Genomic DNA, 17,865 nt, shown 5'->3' on the forward strand with positions numbered 1-17,865 from the left:
TGGGTTTTTTTTGTTTCAGCTGTCAGGAGCTGTTAAGAGCCTTGGCTTTGCATTTTAAGGCAGATACTATCCAGTGAGATACTTTAAAGTAATGCTGTCTTCTGGTTTTAAAAGATCTAGAAAGTAACTTAAGATTCAAATAATACTCTTACTAACTTAAGATTCAAATAAAACAAGTTCTTAAAGATTGTGGTTAAGACAGTTAATAACCAATGTTCATAATTTCATTAATTTTTTTCACGTTATCTTTTAAATAAGGCACAAAATGGGCAAAAAGCAATCTAATAATTCTTAAAGGTGCAGTTAGTGAAATGCCTTTTGCTGAACCTCTTATTTGAAGCTTTTGATAGCTGCAGATTTTCTTGTTAAGGCATAATTACAGATTTTGTCTTCTGTATGCTATAACTGAAGTAGTGAGAGTGAAAAAACAGGTCGACTTACAGAAACCTTTTGGTCTGAAGTTGATTTAAGAATTTTATTACAAGAATGCTCAAAAAAAAAAATAAAGAAGTTATGGTGAACTTGATATATTTTCTCTTCTAGGAATTGGCTATGCCATGTCTCTGCTGGGTCCTGCTATTGGCTATGTCTTAGGAGGGCAGCTGCTTAACATTTATATTGATATCCAGATGCCAAAAAGGCAAGATATGACTTAGTTTATTGCTTCCTATTTTCTTATCCTAATATTTTTTAATTAAAATATTAGGCTTTTCTCCCTGTAAGGAGAAAAGTTTTCAGAAAACGCTGTATTTTCAAGAGCTTCATTAACTTGTTTTGAAGTTGCACTTAAAAAGGCTTTGAGTGAGTTATTTCCCAGAGTGACTCCATTGTGCGTGGAAGTTTCTCTGTAGTGCAGATAGTTAGTTCTAGCATTTAAATGTTAGATATTTTAAACCTCAGTAGCAAAAAATGCATTTCCTTTAGTTGTTTATTTGGGGTTAAGGTGCACCTCCTGATTTCTTGTCAAACTGTTTTCCTTGACTTGGAATATGAGGGTTAGGATGTTGTTCCTTAACTCCTAGGGAAGAATTTGGTAGAATTCAATATTTTTATAATTATCCGGGGGAGTTGGTTTAAACAAGCAAAAATAAACTTAATACATATAAAACTAAGAAAATAGCAATATTACAAGGCTCTCTGTTTAATAAGTATTAAAAGGAAATATTCTAGGTCAGTGAAATCTGAAATTCAGAAAGGTAAACCTGCTTTTTCTAAATTACTTTTCCAGTACAAAGGTGGATCAAGATGACCCACATTGGCTTGGAGCATGGTGGATAGGATTTCTTGCATGCTTTTTTGCAATTTGGCTTCTTGTAATACCGTTTTCATGCTTTCCAAAGCACCTACCAGGTAAAGGTTTAGCAATACTTGGCTACTTTGGAAGAAAATTTTGTTCATATTTGCGGACTGGACTGAATGTTTCTTCTTTGATTTTTTTTCTCAGTTAATTGTCTTTGACTAAAGTCTGAGGACAAGGGATTTTTGTTTTTTTGTTTCTCCCTCGAATATGCAGCCTTTAAAACAAGGCAAATCAGCTGGAGGGAGGATCTTGTGTATGGTGCTCTTGCCCATGGACAGGGGGTGGGTGTAGATGATCTTCAAGGTCCTCTTTCATCTCAAACCATTCTATGATTCTCTATAATGATGTACAGTAGGACTTATACCTAAGCATGGAGACCAGTGGTCAAAGATGCTTGTAGATAAGCACCCAGGACTATATTTAAAGCTTCTCTGTTACCTATCAAGAGTAATGTAAAAATTCCATGATCATCCAAAGGGACATACTATACTTATATTGAAGGAGAAATGGAGGAAAAGAAAAAATGAAGTAGGAAACGGGAGAAATTGAGGATGATTTAAAAAAAAAAAAGTCTTCAGCATACTCTGAAGTTTTTAGGATGACCCTGATAATATCTTACTGCAGCCAAAACCTTCTAACTCAAGTGTGATGCTTTTACCAAAAATCTTCTTTCAACAATACATTATTGATCTCTTTAAAAATACATACCAATAAAACAGGCAAGAAGACCTGTAATATCTGGGAGAGCTTTCCCAACTAAAGGAAACACAAATTTTGGTAGTTTTTTGACATTTTCTAAGAATGCAGGTATTCAATGTTTTCATTGTCAATAAATACGACCATTTGTAGGAACTGCAAAAATTCAGGCTGAAAAAATCTCTGAAACTCATGATGATGGAAGCCAGATACTGGTTCAAGCCAACAATATTGGACAAAGTTTTAAAGACTTTCCTATGGCTCTCATGGTAAGAAAAATCTCAAACTTGCTGAAACTGAATATATTCTGAAAAATGTAGTTCTTTTTTACATGTTAGAGGTCTTTAAAAATGTGTTGTGATGGGAAAGACTGCAATGTTACTGATAATTTAATGCACATTGATTTTGTTGATGCTTGAGATTGTTAGAAAAGCATATTACTGAAGTTCCATTTCAGAGAATCTATTTTTAAAATAGAGTGACTTCTACTTTAGTTGGTATCAAAATCAAATAATTTTGAGAACATTATGATGATTTTTCCCCATAGATACTGTTGAGGAATCCAGTGCTTATGAGTCTAATAGTAGCCAGTTCCTCAGAAGCTTTAGTTGCCACTGGATTTGCCACATTTCTACCAAAGTTCATAGAAAATCAGTTTGGAAAGACATCAAGTTTTTCAGCAACTCTTGGAGGTAATATGACTTTTTATTTTTAAATCTTAAATATACTGTTGAACACTTCATTAACATTAGAGGTGGGAGATTATATGGGTATCTTTTTTATTTGAGATATTTGTGAATGTACTTAGCTGGAATGCACTAATCAGAACATTATTTTTGTTATCCTTGCCTGCCCATAAGTACTCTAGTACTTAATACATCAAGGGAATAGCTCTACTTGTTGTTTGTAGATTCTGACTTGATTCTCATAGTCAAAGTCGACTGAGGATTTTGTGTGCTGATGAAACTGCATCCTTTCTTATTCTTGGTGAAAAATGTTTAATTTTCCCTATTTAAAATTGGCTAAAGAAACATTAGTATCTTAGTCCCTACTAAAACAATCAAGATGAAGGGCAGCTAGAAAAAAAGCAGTACTTATCAAAAGTAAGTTGACTTTGCCTTTATCTTCTTTAATTCTACACTGACATTACAATGAGTTTGCAATGAAATGACTAATCAGAATATGTAATAAATCCATTATCTAACTGGTTCTATAGGTGGCTTACTGTAACCTACTTAATATCTAATATGCAGAAGTAATAGGGTAGAACAGGAGAGAGCTGTGAAAAACTGAGTATTGGAGAAACAGAAGACATCAGATGGAAGAGCTGTTCTCAGTAGGCTCACATGATTAACTTTGACACAATTAATCTTGAAGAACAGCAACCAGATTAAGGTAGAAATGTCCATAATGCCAACAGATGCTTGCAATATGCAGATTTAATATTTCTAGAAAGTGTCTTGCTAAGCTGAAGACTGCTGCAGTATAACTCTGTTAGTTGAGCTGCTCTTTCTACAACGGAAATATGTTTGGGAAAGACTTTCTGAATTACTTCTCTGGGCAATACTAGATAGTATTGTTGCATCAAAACAAAGCATCTGCAAGTTTTACATAAAAACACATTGGAATACATGCTCAGTTTTTAACCAAAAGCTAGAAGGAAAGTGGAAAACTGAGTGTTGAAAGCTTGCTGCACCCAAACTGAGCTAATTAGTCTAAGCATTACCAATGATCGTGGAAACTGTTTAAACTATGATTGTGGTTTGTGGAATGCCCAGGTCTGTGACCTGGGCAGTTTTGTCACTGTACCTGAACTGTCTCTAAAGTTAGCTTTCTCAGGTTGGTGTAAGTTATACTGAGTTCTATATTGTATTGTAGATTAGCCATATAAAAAAAGCCCTGTTACTTATCTGGAGTGCAAAGAGGATAAATCATTGTGGACTGTATGGACTATGACAGCAAAACTGACCCGCTAATCTAGACTTCTTTGAATCTTTCAATAGATGTCGTCTTGCATCTTGTGCTGTCTCTTGTATAATAGTAGTAATTTTCTCTTATTAAAAAGTTCATAACAGATGTATAATAAAGAATAGAGACATGTCAAAAAAACTGAAAGAATGAGGTTTTTCTATATTCATGGAGATGCCTAATGATGTTCAGAGATTCATGCCCCACAGTGCTCCTAAGTCATCTAGTTTGGCTATGTTGAAGTTGGGTTTTGGACAACTCTGAATTACACTGTCCAGTTAAAATTCTGGAAAGGCTAAAGGTGATGTAACAGTAGAATAAATTACTCATGCAGTGATGAGTAGTATGGTTTGAAAACAATATCACGCAAGCTGCGTTTTGCAGGTAACTATTTTGATTTTTTTCTTAGCATAAAACTGCACTCTTAATTGTTTCACAACTGTCTTGCATTTTTATGTAACTGCTCCTTGTCTTGTTTTCCTCTAGGACTTGTACTAATTCCAGGAGCAGCGCTAGGCCAAGTCATAAGTGGTGTCTTGGTTTCCAAGTGCAAAATGAGTTGCAAAGGCATAATCAAGTTCATGATAAGCACCTGTTCAGTGGCCCTAATATTAAACACTGTCTTTTTATTTGCTAAATGCGGGAATGAACCTTTTGCAGGTGTCTCTGAAACATATAATGGGTAAATATATTTTAATGCACTCTTGGGTTTAATGTTAATATTCATTTGATCCCATAGTTTCAAATAGTATACACCAGCAGTGTTTAGAAGTGGAAGGAAGGCAACTAGCTACTTCAAAAGTCTGCTCTCAAGTGGTCAGTTATTCTGCCATGAATTAACAGAGCCAGAGGCAACACCAGCTGTTTGAGAGTCTGCCAAAGAGCCAGATGGTGCTGTGCAAAATAACTCTAGTAGGCTGGTACCTTAGGACTGCTAGGTGCTGTCTGAAAAAAATTATAGGCATGAATTGCGTGTTTTGAAAATTGGAAAATAACTTACCAATACCTTTTGTTTTCTCAAATCCCCCATTTTATACTAAGGCTGGGTACCACTATCTTTTATAAAAGCATGATATGATAGTTTTTATCTAATGGATAAAAAGGCAGTTGAAGGTAAATAAGATGATGAAGAGGAGTGGTGCAGTTTACTGACACAATGATATGTCAGTTACTGACACATGATATGGACCATGAAAATGCAGAAGATAGGTTAGGGAGGGAATTGGTTTTGTAGCCTCTAATGCCCATGCAAGTTGGTGGAAAGTAGAAATTTACTGCTATGATACAGTTTTACTATTCATTTGTATTTCCTTTTCCAGAAGGTGTGCAAAGTTCCATACACTGGTGACTGAAAGAAAATAAAAACCCCTAAAGCCCAACTTACCACTCATTCCAATTTTATCTTTACAACTTGCTGTATAAATTGACAGTATATTTAAAGGCCATTGTTGAAATTTGATGACTAAAATATGGCTTTGCTTCAGTGTCTGAAAAGATTCTAGCAGACAGATGACTTGGACAACTCAGAACTGTGAATCAGAATTCAGATTTTGGTTGTAGAAAGCTTATAGTTACATATTGAGCGAAAGAATCTGTATTCATAAATAAAATGCTGAAGATATAGTATAGAAAATGGTTTATGAAATTATCTATATTTTTATATCAGGTCCTATGATAACAAGCAACTGGCAAATGTTACAGCTGAAGTGATTTTCATCCTAAGTTAAATACAGCCAACTTGCATTTTATAGTTTTGTGTAACTTTATCAGTTATGTAGCTTAACTGTTGCTGAAGACTGCTTATCTACAGAAATTGAAGTTAATAAGTACTGAAGTATACCTCTTCCCTCGGTATCCATTATAAAAAATGGCTCAGTTCTACCTTTTTCTGTGTAACTTGTTGGATTATATTTTACTGGATGTGTGCATCAGAATAGTTATTGGCACTAATACAGTGCCAGTTCTTGAACTTGTTTTCCATGAAGAAATAAAATATATAGCAGTAGCTTTAAAAAAATAATAGATTTATAAACTTGTGGAAGAACAGCCAGGTGTTTGCCTTCTGCCTATGCTACTTCTGAAGGAATAAATTATGGGACTGCTCTGAGTTGATTTGGAATTTGATGTAGATTTTTGTGGAGAATTTCAAAAAATCCTTATGGCAAGCATTATCTTCCTATTGAAAAATAGCCTGGAAAGGTGAGGGAAGCTTTTGTAGGTTTAGTCTCAGAATTACGTGAGTACAAGATCACTTGTTTGTGTTAATGAAAACAGCATCTTACTTTTAGTAACACTAGTACTAAATCAGGCTATCAGGAGAAATAACACGGTTTATTTTGTCTAATAGACACTTCAAGGAATGGGTTTTGCCAAACTCTCTTGCCCAGTGCTTCCTTGAAAACTTGAAGGACCAGAAATTCAGTGGCTATTTCCGTACTTTGTTAATTTCTGCATGTCTCTGGGACTCTTCTTTAAAAACTCCTAAAGAGTTTTTTAAGGGGAAATTGATGGCCTTGTCTGCTAGATGTTTTAGAAAAGCCAAGGGTATCTTTTCTATTATTTTTATCTGACTGTGCATAACTAAATGTTCAGTCTTTCTTTGGAGGTCAGGGGAAAGACGCTGGACATGTAAACAGGACAAATGCTTAAAATTATTAACATTATGTTAATTAATATAATAATATTATTATAAATGATTAAATATTTCTAGACTTTGCAGGTCTCACAGGCTAGCAAGGCACTTCTTAATGTACAAATCTGTGATTAGTGGATTTGCTTAGGGTGCACTGTGGCTCATTCTTCATATATAAAAGAATTGAAGTTAGTTTGCTTAGGCTTATAGCACAAATTAATTTAGTGGGATTCTGCTGTACAACAACAAAATGGATTTTATATATAAGTATGATGCCACTAATATTCTATTCAAAGTTTGAATGTATGCAAGTTAATTCCTAGATAAACTATTTCTCCTATTAGTATTTTTTGCCATCTCAAATTCTCATGAAGAAAAATACCTTTTAGATAATGAATGTGGAACTTTAATTTTACAGTACAATATTTAAACTCTACTGGCAGTGTCAGTAACCTGGTTTTAGCTGACTGAACTTTTAACCTGTGAAAATTTACTTATTAATGAAGTACTATTAGAAAATCAAAGGATGTTTTTATTCTCTCTAGTTATGTCTTAGGATAGTCCTCACACACACCAAAGTGATTTTTCATGCTAATAATACAGCATGAAATAAAATAAAACCATATGATGACCTGTATTGGAAGTAAATGTAAATGCCTGAATTGAAAGTAAATATAGTATGCAAGAGTTAAAGTAAACTCTGTTAGTTATTAGCTATTCCTTAAACAGACAGAGGAGACATGCACAGACATGTGCAGTCATCTTAGTGCTCATACAATTTAGATGTCTGCATGGCAGTGTTAGAAATAGTAAAAATGAGATGGATTTGCAACTGGACTCAAATCAAAAAAGGGGAAAAATCTTGGAGTATGATCAGTAGAATAAACACCTCCAAATACTGGTTTTAATCTTGTGGTTTTTTCTTGAAATTATAAATTGAAGAAATTCAAATACTTTAGTGGGAGGGAGACTATAATAAAAGAGTTAGGCTGAGATGCAGAATTTTGTTACCTCTTTTGGAAGGGTGGAAGTTGGAGGTATAATCTTTGGAAGGAATAATAGCATAAAATAACTAAGTGTATAAAAAATAGAAAAACTAGAGCTCTAACTACTATGCTTATTTTTAAACAACTAAGTGCATAAATAACATGAGTAGAGTGTTTTAAAAAATTATTATGCTTACATATCTTCCGTTTTTCAATTGCTTTATTAAAAGCCTATTAACTTCTGCTTTTCAGAACAGGCACTCTATATAACTTAACAGCACCATGCAATGCTAACTGCAAGTGTTCGCGCTCCATGTACTACCCAGTTTGTGGCAGTGATCAAGTCCAGTACTTCTCTCCCTGTTTTGCTGGATGTACCTCATATATTGTTAACAACATGAAAAAGGTACTTTATGCAGTGAAGATAGCTGGCATGGTTTGTTCTGGTTTCCTGTAAAATGCACTATATTTCAAAATGTCCTTCCCTACAATACAAATGTAGGTTGTATTTAGCAAAATCGGGTATTGCAATGCACAGTTCACTCATGTCACAGTGTGACTCCCGCTGCTGGTCTCTTAACATGTTCACTGTCAGAGTGCTGGGCTTCCCCAGTTGATGGGAAGGCATACGTGGGTTTCATTGCTCTGAAATGTCTCTGGTAGTTGTCTGGCTTTTTATACTCCATGTTGAGGTGGAGCCATACTCCCTGCCCCTCACTCCACTGTTGATGCTGGTGTGGCTAACTTAGGAAAATGTTTCCACTCTCTTAATGAACTCAGAGAGATGCGTTTACACCACTGCTGATTCACAGAACTGGTATAGTTGTTTCTTTTCTGTATAGCTTTCTGTGCAACCATTCTGGTCATTCACAGCCTGCATTGTTCTGTGAGCTTTCTGAGCACATCCCTCTTTCCCATCTCTGGGCCTTCTTTCCTTGTAAGGGTTTACTGGTTGGCTATAGTGTTTCTCCCTTGTGTGATGGCATTCTGCCAATGTAGTTCTACTGGACTTTCTAATGGTGAAAATAAGTTAAATCTAAATGTACTTTAAATAGAATTGACAATCAGAAAAGTTATCAATTTGGTATTGTTTGACATTACCTTAAGTTCTCATCTAAATCTTCGAGCAAAATGCAATGTTTACTGTACACATGACAACCAAGTACTGCTTCCATGAGTTTTGAAAACTTGAATGTCAGTAGCCCCTGATGCAGGAATGGTAAGCCGTGACAGTGCTGGGTTATTATCAAGCCTTCTGGGAACTGAGGGGCTTTCTGTGCTTGTCTCTACTAATACAGTAAACACTTGAGCAGGGCTGTGGGAGCAGTATAGAGAGATCCAAAAAGCAAGCTGACTCAGGAAAGGCCTTTATACTTTTTATACTGGAAAATGAGTGGAAATATTATCTACGAGAAAATGTAGGAGACTAAGTACTTCTTGCTGTCAAAACTTCACTGACATGTATTTTTCTTTGAAAACAAACTTATGTGGATTTAGATGAAGAGCATATTCCATTTGATCATCTGCTTATAGAAGTGATCCTATACTGCTTCTATTCTTTCCTGCTTAGGTCTTGAGAGTTGAGCTTGCCTCTTTGCGTATGGTTTGCCTCTAACATCTGCAAGTTTTTTATACTCGTAGCTAAAATCTTGCTCCATATGAAAATGGAGACTATCACTGTCTTTTTTTGGTTAAAAAGCCAAAAATACCTTTTGCTCAGGTGAGGTGGATCTGTCAAGTTCTGATGAACCAGGTTTATAAATTAGCATTAAGTATGATGTACTCATCAGGAAATTGACTGTTTCCCATATGGTAAAGTCAATGTTTATTCTTGTCTTGTGTGATGCAAATGCAATGAAAATTAACCAAAATGGTGTCATTTTGTGTCATTCGTGGAGCTAAATTTTGTTTTATAAATTATTTGTAGACATACCACAACTGTTCCTGTATTGGGAAAGCAAAAAGAGAAAAAGGTTCAGAAGACTTTCTCTCTGAAGCTGTCCCTGGGAAATGTCCAACACAATGCCAAGTTCTACCTGTATTCCTGACCTTCTTCTTTTTTGCTGTTGTTTTTACATTTATGGCTACTACTCCAACAACTGTGGCCATTCTCAGGTATGTTTGTTGATCTGAAAGAAAGGTAACGTTCTTTTGAAAACTAGTGTCAGTGAAATACTTTTATTTGTTCTGCTTTAGAAGGCATTTTTTAAACAAGGTTTCGTAGTAAGCAAGCAGTACTTTTAGTAAGCAAGCAGTACTTTAAGCAAAGCACAGTCATACCACTGTGCGCTCTTGTTAGTAGGTAAGTTTTGAATCTATTAAAAACAAATCTTTTTTAATGTGTAGAGCAAAATCTATTTTGTGGGAACATTCTTGACAGTTAAAGCAAAAAGGAATAAATGTGCTGTGTGCTTTAATGAAGAAAATACTTGGCTAGCTTGTCTGTTGATAGTGTTAGCATTTCAAATTGTATCAGGAAAAGGACAAAATAACAATTAGTCTTGTACTCTAAACTTAAATTCCTGTCTCAGTTCAGAGTTCTGACTTGAAAAATTGTAGTCTGTCAAGAACTGTAGACAAATTCCCCTTATATTGATATCGGATGTATGGTGGTCATTAATATAAATTGGGATAGCAAGTTAACCAGTGGTTTTGCTGTCTTTCAAATTGCTGAAACCTACATGTGTGAAAGCTAGGGTTTGGAGGATTTTTTTGTTTCATTTTTATTTTAAAGACCTGCTTCTCATTCTAAATTTAGAGCTGTTTTGCTTTGTGTTGAAGTTTGACTTGTACTTCTCATACTTCTGGTAAAAAGGTAACCATGATGCATAAGCATGTTGCTTTGTGAGGATTTGGCTAGATGCCCTTTGGCAAGGGGCTGAGGAAATCAGTAACATCCTTCCACAGTGCTTTGTGGTAGCCTAATGTCCAAGCTTTGTGTAAATCTGGAATTAACAGCTTGTGATACAAATGGGGAGGCAGAATAAAATGAGGTTCTACATTTTCTTCAAAATTGAGCTGACACAGTTTTATTTAATAATTGTAAGCAGTAGCATTTAGATATTTGAATCCTTACATAATTCAGCTGAAATAGTGGAACAGGTTTTCTGGAAAAAAGGACTGTAAGTAATTTAATCTTTCAAAAACTAATTTAAATGGCTAAATGTCAGTAAATTTTACAGTGTATTCTGATATCTTTTCAGTGAGCCTATTTTGTTTGCAATTTCAAACAAACTCATATATTCATGACAATCTCCTAATACTAGAAGATTGCATGATGTGAAATTCATTGTCCTTTTCTTAATTGCCTTTATGGGTAATAGAATCCTAACAGTCATTGCTGATAAGTGCTCATCTTGGATGTTTTGATGTGGCTAATTCTCACACATACTCCAGAATGGGAGAATAACTTCTGAATGTGTCAATATGATCTTTTTCAACACTAGGAGTTTATTAAAAGGCATGATACAGTTTATTAAAGAAAACAGTTCTGAAACAAAACTGTATAAATTAGGCAAGTTAGGTTGTATTTAACCTTTAAGGTAGCACCTTCAAGACCCTATCAAGAAAATATGTTTGTTCCTGGAACAATATCTTAAAAAAAATAGGTAAGAGTTAAGGAGGTAAATTCTGCTAATTTTTGTTTAGCATGGGCCAGCATAGTTTATTTATAAGGTCAAGTGAATATATGCAAAGCTTGTGGAAATACATCATGCTGTGCTGTAGTCTAGTCTTAATTCATGTATTGCTTCTTTAGGCATAGTAGCTCAGGATTGCATCCTAGTACTGTTTTAATTTCCTTGATTGTTCTATGGAAAAAAATGTTCAACAGTATATCAGGGTGCTGAAAGCAAGCTTCCTTTTTATTTAAACTGGTTTGTTAAACTAGTTAAATCTAAATTTTTTTGATAGACTACTAGTGTTTTTTCTATGTTCTATTGATTACTTGTTCTGCACACTGGATTTCTAAACCCCTCAGCAATTAACAGATTAAAAGAGTATATGGAGAAAAAAGCATATTCACTGAGGGACACAGTACAGAAGTGGGACTTGTTTACTCTCTTTTAAACTGCACATCTTGTTTACAGGTGTGTTCCAGATAAACAGCGCTCGTTTGCTCTTGGAGTACAGTTAGTGTTTCTGCGACTACTGGGTATGGCTTCCTTGTTGAAACATTTGCCTCTGAATAATCTATGTATTTGACTTTTTTTTCTAGACTTTTAAATAATGCATTAAGAAGCTTTCAGAGGAGCTTGAAGCAGTCTGGCTTATAGGATACACTTGTAAGGTAGCATCTGGATTCAGATTCCTTGTTAAAAGGGCATTCATGCTCTTTGTAGCCTCTCTCATTCTTAAGAGCACAAACCAAATACAGGTAAACTGTCATTCTTTCAGTAAAAGGCATCTGCTGGTACTTTCTCCAGAAGAAGGCCTATTCTGAAAGCTGAGATAAGAAAAAAACTGATGTAATAGTGATGCCTTGGAAAGGCTGTCCTGAAACACAGACTGGACAGAGCTTAAAGAATAAAGTAGAATTTTATTGAAAGGCCTTTTAGGGGCACCTTGGGCAGGACAAGAGCCTGACCAGGGCTACACCCAAGGTGGACTTAGAATGGTCAAAAATGGATGACCAGTGACAAGGTCTTACACCTTTATAAGTTTTGGTCCATTTGCATATTGGGGTTTAATTGTCCAATTACAGCTTCAGGTTGTTAGGTCTCATCCTTCTTGTTTTACCTCTTCGGTCCACTGTTTATGCTGTTTATGATTTTGAGCCTGAAAGCTGTACCCATTGTCCTTGGTCTTCAGCAGGAAAAGGATTTGTTTTGTCTACTACTCTGTGAAGAGAGCTTACTAGCTAGCAATTCATATGAGGCTCAGAGCTACAGCCCTAGGCAACACAGAATCTGGAACACATGAAAGCTAAAATTTATGGCATCAATAGAAAACAGTTTCACGTACAATTTGAAATCCAGAAGTTGAAAGAAAAGTGAATATGTGGAGCCTTTCCTCTTCTTCCTTCCTTTAAAATGGCTGTCTAATTGTAGCATTTGTTGAAATTGCAGATAATTGTACATAAATAATTATAGAGTGTAATATGGAAATCTAATACTTAAATTCTGAATCTAAGTATCTCCAGCATTTCAGTAAGACAAATGAATCTTCTTAAGTAAAACAAAGCTAAGTGTAGGTATTTTCTGATCCACGTGCATTTGAATTTTCTCAAGCATAATTAAAATTCTTGTTTTAGTAGTAGACTGTTTTGAAATGGCATATTTAATTTAAGGCTGGGACAAGACACTGTTGCTGATTGGACTTTTATACCAAGATTTAGTACTGCAGCCCTTCTCTCTCCTTTGTGATCACATATCTAACAGTGTGAGTTCTGCTTTGCTGTATTCAAACTGTGATTAATCTAAGTCCTTCTACTGAAAAATTGTAATAAAAGCAAACATTCTCACAGGCAGAAATTAGCTAGAAGACTATGCTCAGTGTTCTATGAGGCTCTCTCTGTTTCACTTAACTCAGAGTTCAGGTATTTATGCTAGACCTCTAATTCACTGTGGAGTGATAGAATTTTTGCACTACCTATACTATGAGTGAAGAAGGCAGCAATTAACAGCTTAAATTATAATAAACTACTTACCAGCAACATATTTTTGCTATAGGCTTTAGGGGTTTTAGGCTGAAGACCTAGTGAGGGACATAGCTACTTGGTTAGCTCTAGGAGAGCTTAGGCATTGGGTGGGTTGGGTAGACATGCAGTGATGTACCTCGTGTGTTTATTCTAAAATTATCTATACCTGGATGCAAGACACTTGTGCATTATAACACACAAAAATCACACGGAGGTAATGAAATCTATGGAAGAATAATTTTAAACACTGGGAGTTTTGGTGAAATTTTTACTGTAAGCTTTGCTGAGGAATCTGAGGAATGGGGAGAAATGAGTAACTGAACATTTAACATAATGATGTTTTAGTTCTCTTAATTTGGAACAGATTAGTGTATGTGATTAGAAGAAAGGGACTTTTTTTCCTTTCAGTTAAATTCCTGGTTGCTTGATTAGTTGTTTTCACCACTGATTTTAGTTATTTTTTTCCCACTGAAGACTGAGGAAGTTAAGAAGCTCAAATCTTTGAATAAATGTCTTGCTTAACAAAGTGAAAACTGTATAATGAATTAACTCTGCATCCTCCCTATTAACTGAGAGTAGTTAGGTGCAGACTTACTATGTAATATGAGCCCCATGAATTTGATTAAAGTGTTTAGTGTTTTGTTCTCCCATTTTATCTGCCCCATCAGCTTGGCATTTCACTGTATGCATGAAAACCAGGTATGCTGTGTAACTCAAACATTCTAACATGTTACTCTGTTTTTTAGGCACTATTCCTGGACCAATTTTGTTTGGTGTTGCTATAGACAAGAGTTGTACTCTGTGGGACATTAATGAATGTGATATTAAAGGAGCTTGCTGGGTATATGACAATGAAAGAATGGCATTTTTGCTGATGGGCATAAGTAAGTCTTTTATATTAAATACATATTCTAGGTAATATATATATACACTGACCCTGACTGCTACATGGGAATTTTTTGAAATAAAACCTTGCACTTTTCATTTTTAGCAGCAGTGTTTTTTAACTTTTTTTTCATAAATGATCAGCAAAATATTATGGAAAGAGAATCATCACAGTAAGTAAACCTTAAAGGTTACTTTTAAAACTCTTTTAATGATAACACAAAATAGTTTTGGTCTTTGATCTTGCTTCATTCTCACACTTTATTTACTAGATTTTTTAAGAGACTGGCTGACACTTCAGTCTGTCTGCAGGGCAGTGAGCATGATTAGGGGGTGAAGAAGATTAGAGGGATGGAGTACCTCTCCTATCAGGAAAAGGCTGAGAGAATTTGGTTTGTTCAGCCTGGGAAAGTGAAGTCTCTAAGCTGACTTTGAGGCCTTTCAGTACCTGAAGGGGAGCTTACAAACAAGATAGATAGAGGAGGACTCCACAGGAGAGAATAGTGATGGATCAAGGGGTAATAGATTGAAACTCAAAGGGTAGGTTTTGGTTAGATATTGGGAAGAAGCTGTTTACTGAGAGGGTGGCCAAGCACTGAAACAGGTTGCACAGACAAGTTATGGATGCCCCATGCCTGGGTTCAAGGTATGGGGCCCTGTGCAATCTGATCTAGTGGAAGGTGTTGCTGTCCCCAGCAGAGAGTTGGAAGTAGACTGTCTTTAGGTTCCTTTTCAACTCAAACCATTCTGTGATTATCTGGGTTGGTGTGTTGGCAGTTAAGGTCTGGGGAGCTTTCTTCCTCTTTTTGTTTTTCAGTTCTTTTCCATAACTTATATAAAATTCTTGAAAATGTCTCTGAATGCTAGTCAGAAAAATTCCTGACTTGTTTAACAATCTGTTCCCTTCAAATATGAGGTATATATGCCAGTGGGAGAGAGGGTAGGCTTGCATCTGAGATAAATCAGTCTAGCATTTGATTGTCCTGTCTTCTAGAAACTGTGATATTTACAATTCATAAACTGAAGTAATGATGTCTAATCCTGAAACTGAAAAAACAGTAGTCACAACTTGAGGTTAAGGATCTCATGGCATATTTGTGATCAGATAAAATCTCTCCTTTTTCGCCCTTCTCCTTGGCCTTCCAAGTTGCACAAATACCTTTCCATAACCTTTTAAGACAGCTGATGAGAGAATATTTAACAGGCATTCTATGTGGCAAGTTTTAGTTTCTGGAGAATATTGATACAATGAATGCCAGTATTGAAACAAGAAATAAGAAAGACTTGCACTTCAGACTAGAATGGGGTGAAGAAATGCAGAACTGGAGCAATAGCTGCTGCACGGAAAAATTGGCAGGCAGGTGAGGGGTCAGTTCAGCTGGATGACTGTCTTTATCTGCCCTTTGCCATTCATGTAAAATACATTTAAATGGAGGCTATGAATTTTGGTCTTACAGGGTGTATGTAGCTCACCATATGAGGCTTTATAAAGGAGTGAAACACCGTGTCTGATACTGAAAGTGAGTGTGATAAAGACTCTCCTGTTCTTTGCATTCAGGTGCTGCTTGCAAAATCATCACGATCGTCTTTGTGGTCATGGCAGTGCATTTCTACAAGCCTCCAGCATTACCTAAAGCCCTGCCACAAAACACTTCAGAACGGGTATCTGTTATATGCACATAAATTATTAGCAAATCAGGGACTTTTGAAAGAAAACTGTAAAAATAAACATTATTACAACACTCGTACCAAAGTTGTTGTACACTGTTGCCTAAATATAAATGATCATATTCAACATTTGAACAACCTGAAGTATTTTCAATCTGTACTATTCTCTAATTTGCTAAACATTGTTTAGTATTCCATTGTGGCTATCCAAAGAAGTTACACTGAAATTTTCAGTCTAATTTTAAAAGTTTTGTATGTAACTTAATTGAAACAAGATGGAATACTCTGATCATAAAACAGGAAAAATAAACTGATCTGACTGGGCCCCATTTATCCCTAAATGTTACTGTAATGGGAGAAAACAAGTAATTTGGTCTATTGAAGGGAACTGTGTATGCTTAAAAAGGATTTTAATGTGCACATAATCTGGCCTAGTGCCTTTGGGGATATGTCTGTAGGAACACTTGGAAATGTGTGAGTTTCGCTGTGGTTTAGAAAGATATTTACATGTTATCTTAATGGCGTAAGTTTACTTTCTAGTATTTGTAGGAAAATGTAAATAGTTATGATGGAATAACTGGGTTGCAAAATCAAAATACTTGTTAATTTAAGTACTTGAGTTTCTATCTGGAATATATACAGAAACGTGCTGTCCAGCTGTTTTATTTAAGCATTCTTAAAATGTTTCTATAATATTTGAAAATAAAACCTATTTTCTTACTACATCTGTATATGCTTTGTTATTTCCAAATGTGACTGAGTTTTTCTTGACTCCAAGAAACACAATGCTGAACGCTAGCAAGAATGTGTATGGAAGCATCAGAATTAAAGTATAGCTTTATTTTCCTTTTGACTTATGTTATGAGTCATGTTATTAAAGCCATATTTGTATAGCACAATTCATGTGGTCACAAGTTAGCCACTGTTATCAGACATTAAACTATATTGCCTACTACTGAAATATCGTTCAATATTGAAAGGAAGATCTTAATGAGTAAGATACCCTCTACACTTCGGTAATAATTTTTTTTCCTGTTGCATTTTTTTCTTTCAAGAAAATTCAAGAATTCATGTCACTCTTAGGAAGCTGTGTGCCCTCTTCCTTGGGTTACAAGGGCTGTGCTCAGTGACTCTGCCAAGATTTTTAAACAAGTACTAGTGCAAAGGATTATGGCATATGTTTCCATCTAAGTTTCTCAAGCTTCATCTAATTCTTTAAATGTAGCTGTTAAATTAGGTAGAGGATAAGTATCCAACTCAAGATCCTCTATTTGTAAATAACAATTCAGGAAATAAAGCAAAATAGAGTACATCCTCTTGTGAAAACACAAAACTTGATGGCTTTTGAGGGAGAGGAGGAAAGGGGCAGGATTTGCTTGCTTCATATAGATAAATGTTTCCTGATAAGTTCTGTGCTTGTTTCCTGATGAATGGGCTCATACCAAGAGATTAACTACCCCTGAAGGAATGGAATACTGATTGTGCTAGTTTTGCATTAACTGATTTCTGGTGAGGAGGGAAAGAGCCAGCCACAGAAGTAATTTTTTAAGAGGAAGCTGCTAAGAGCGTCTCCCTTGCCTGGAAAAACCAGTTGCTGGTTGGCTTTGAGAACAGGCATGCTGATAAGCCAATTAAAGAGCTGAACACGCCTCTGTGAGATTCATATTTTAAACCAAACAAAGTCTGGGAATCTCTGTTCTGGCCTTGGAACGGGTAACCAGCTGTCCCAGCCTGCTCCCCTCCGCGTAGCCTGGATGGGCTCTGCTGTGGGGTCCAGCTTGACTCTGCTGCAGCCACCATCGGGCAGAGAGGGGAGAGGCCATCAGCCCTTGGGCTGCTGCAGCTGAGTTCTGGCCTGGCTGCTGAGATCTTGGCTGTCCCCTCTCCCAGTACGGCCGCCGAAAAATCTTCTGCCATAAACAGCTCCAGCCACGGTTCTGGCCTGGCCCCTGAGATTTTGGCAGAGCCCCTCTCCCAGTGTGGCCTGAAATACTTCACTTTGACAGCTCTGGCTGCCGCCCAGCAGAGATCACATGGCCGTCTGCAAGCCCCAGCAAGATTAACTCTTTTGCTGCACAGATGAAACTTGGAA

The 17,865-nt window shown here is 36.0% G+C and overlaps 1 protein-coding gene across 1 annotated transcript in view; it reads left to right on the forward strand.

The window, feature by feature from the left end:
• SLCO4C1 (solute carrier organic anion transporter family member 4C1) overlaps nt 1-16,498 on the forward strand; it is a gene marked incomplete at its 5' end in the record, with an annotated part of 28,422 nt that extends 11,924 nt beyond the window's left edge. The window contains 10 exons of the mRNA XM_083883189.1: nt 544-640; nt 1,229-1,350; nt 2,150-2,265; nt 2,544-2,688; nt 4,451-4,646; nt 7,835-7,988; nt 9,510-9,697; nt 11,671-11,735; nt 13,967-14,104; nt 15,664-16,498. Of these exons, the coding sequence (XP_083739315.1) occupies nt 544-640; nt 1,229-1,350; nt 2,150-2,265; nt 2,544-2,688; nt 4,451-4,646; nt 7,835-7,988; nt 9,510-9,697; nt 11,671-11,735; nt 13,967-14,104; nt 15,664-15,788 (1,346 nt within the window). The 3' untranslated portion in view covers nt 15,789-16,498. The remainder of the gene's footprint in view (nt 1-543; nt 641-1,228; nt 1,351-2,149; nt 2,266-2,543; nt 2,689-4,450; nt 4,647-7,834; nt 7,989-9,509; nt 9,698-11,670; nt 11,736-13,966; nt 14,105-15,663) is intronic.
• Nucleotides 16,499-17,865: the final 1,367 nt, after the last annotated feature.

This window comes from Zosterops lateralis (genome assembly GCF_965231275.1).
Source record: "Zosterops lateralis genome assembly, chromosome: Z".
Classification (NCBI taxonomy): domain Eukaryota; kingdom Metazoa; phylum Chordata; class Aves; order Passeriformes; family Zosteropidae; genus Zosterops; species Zosterops lateralis.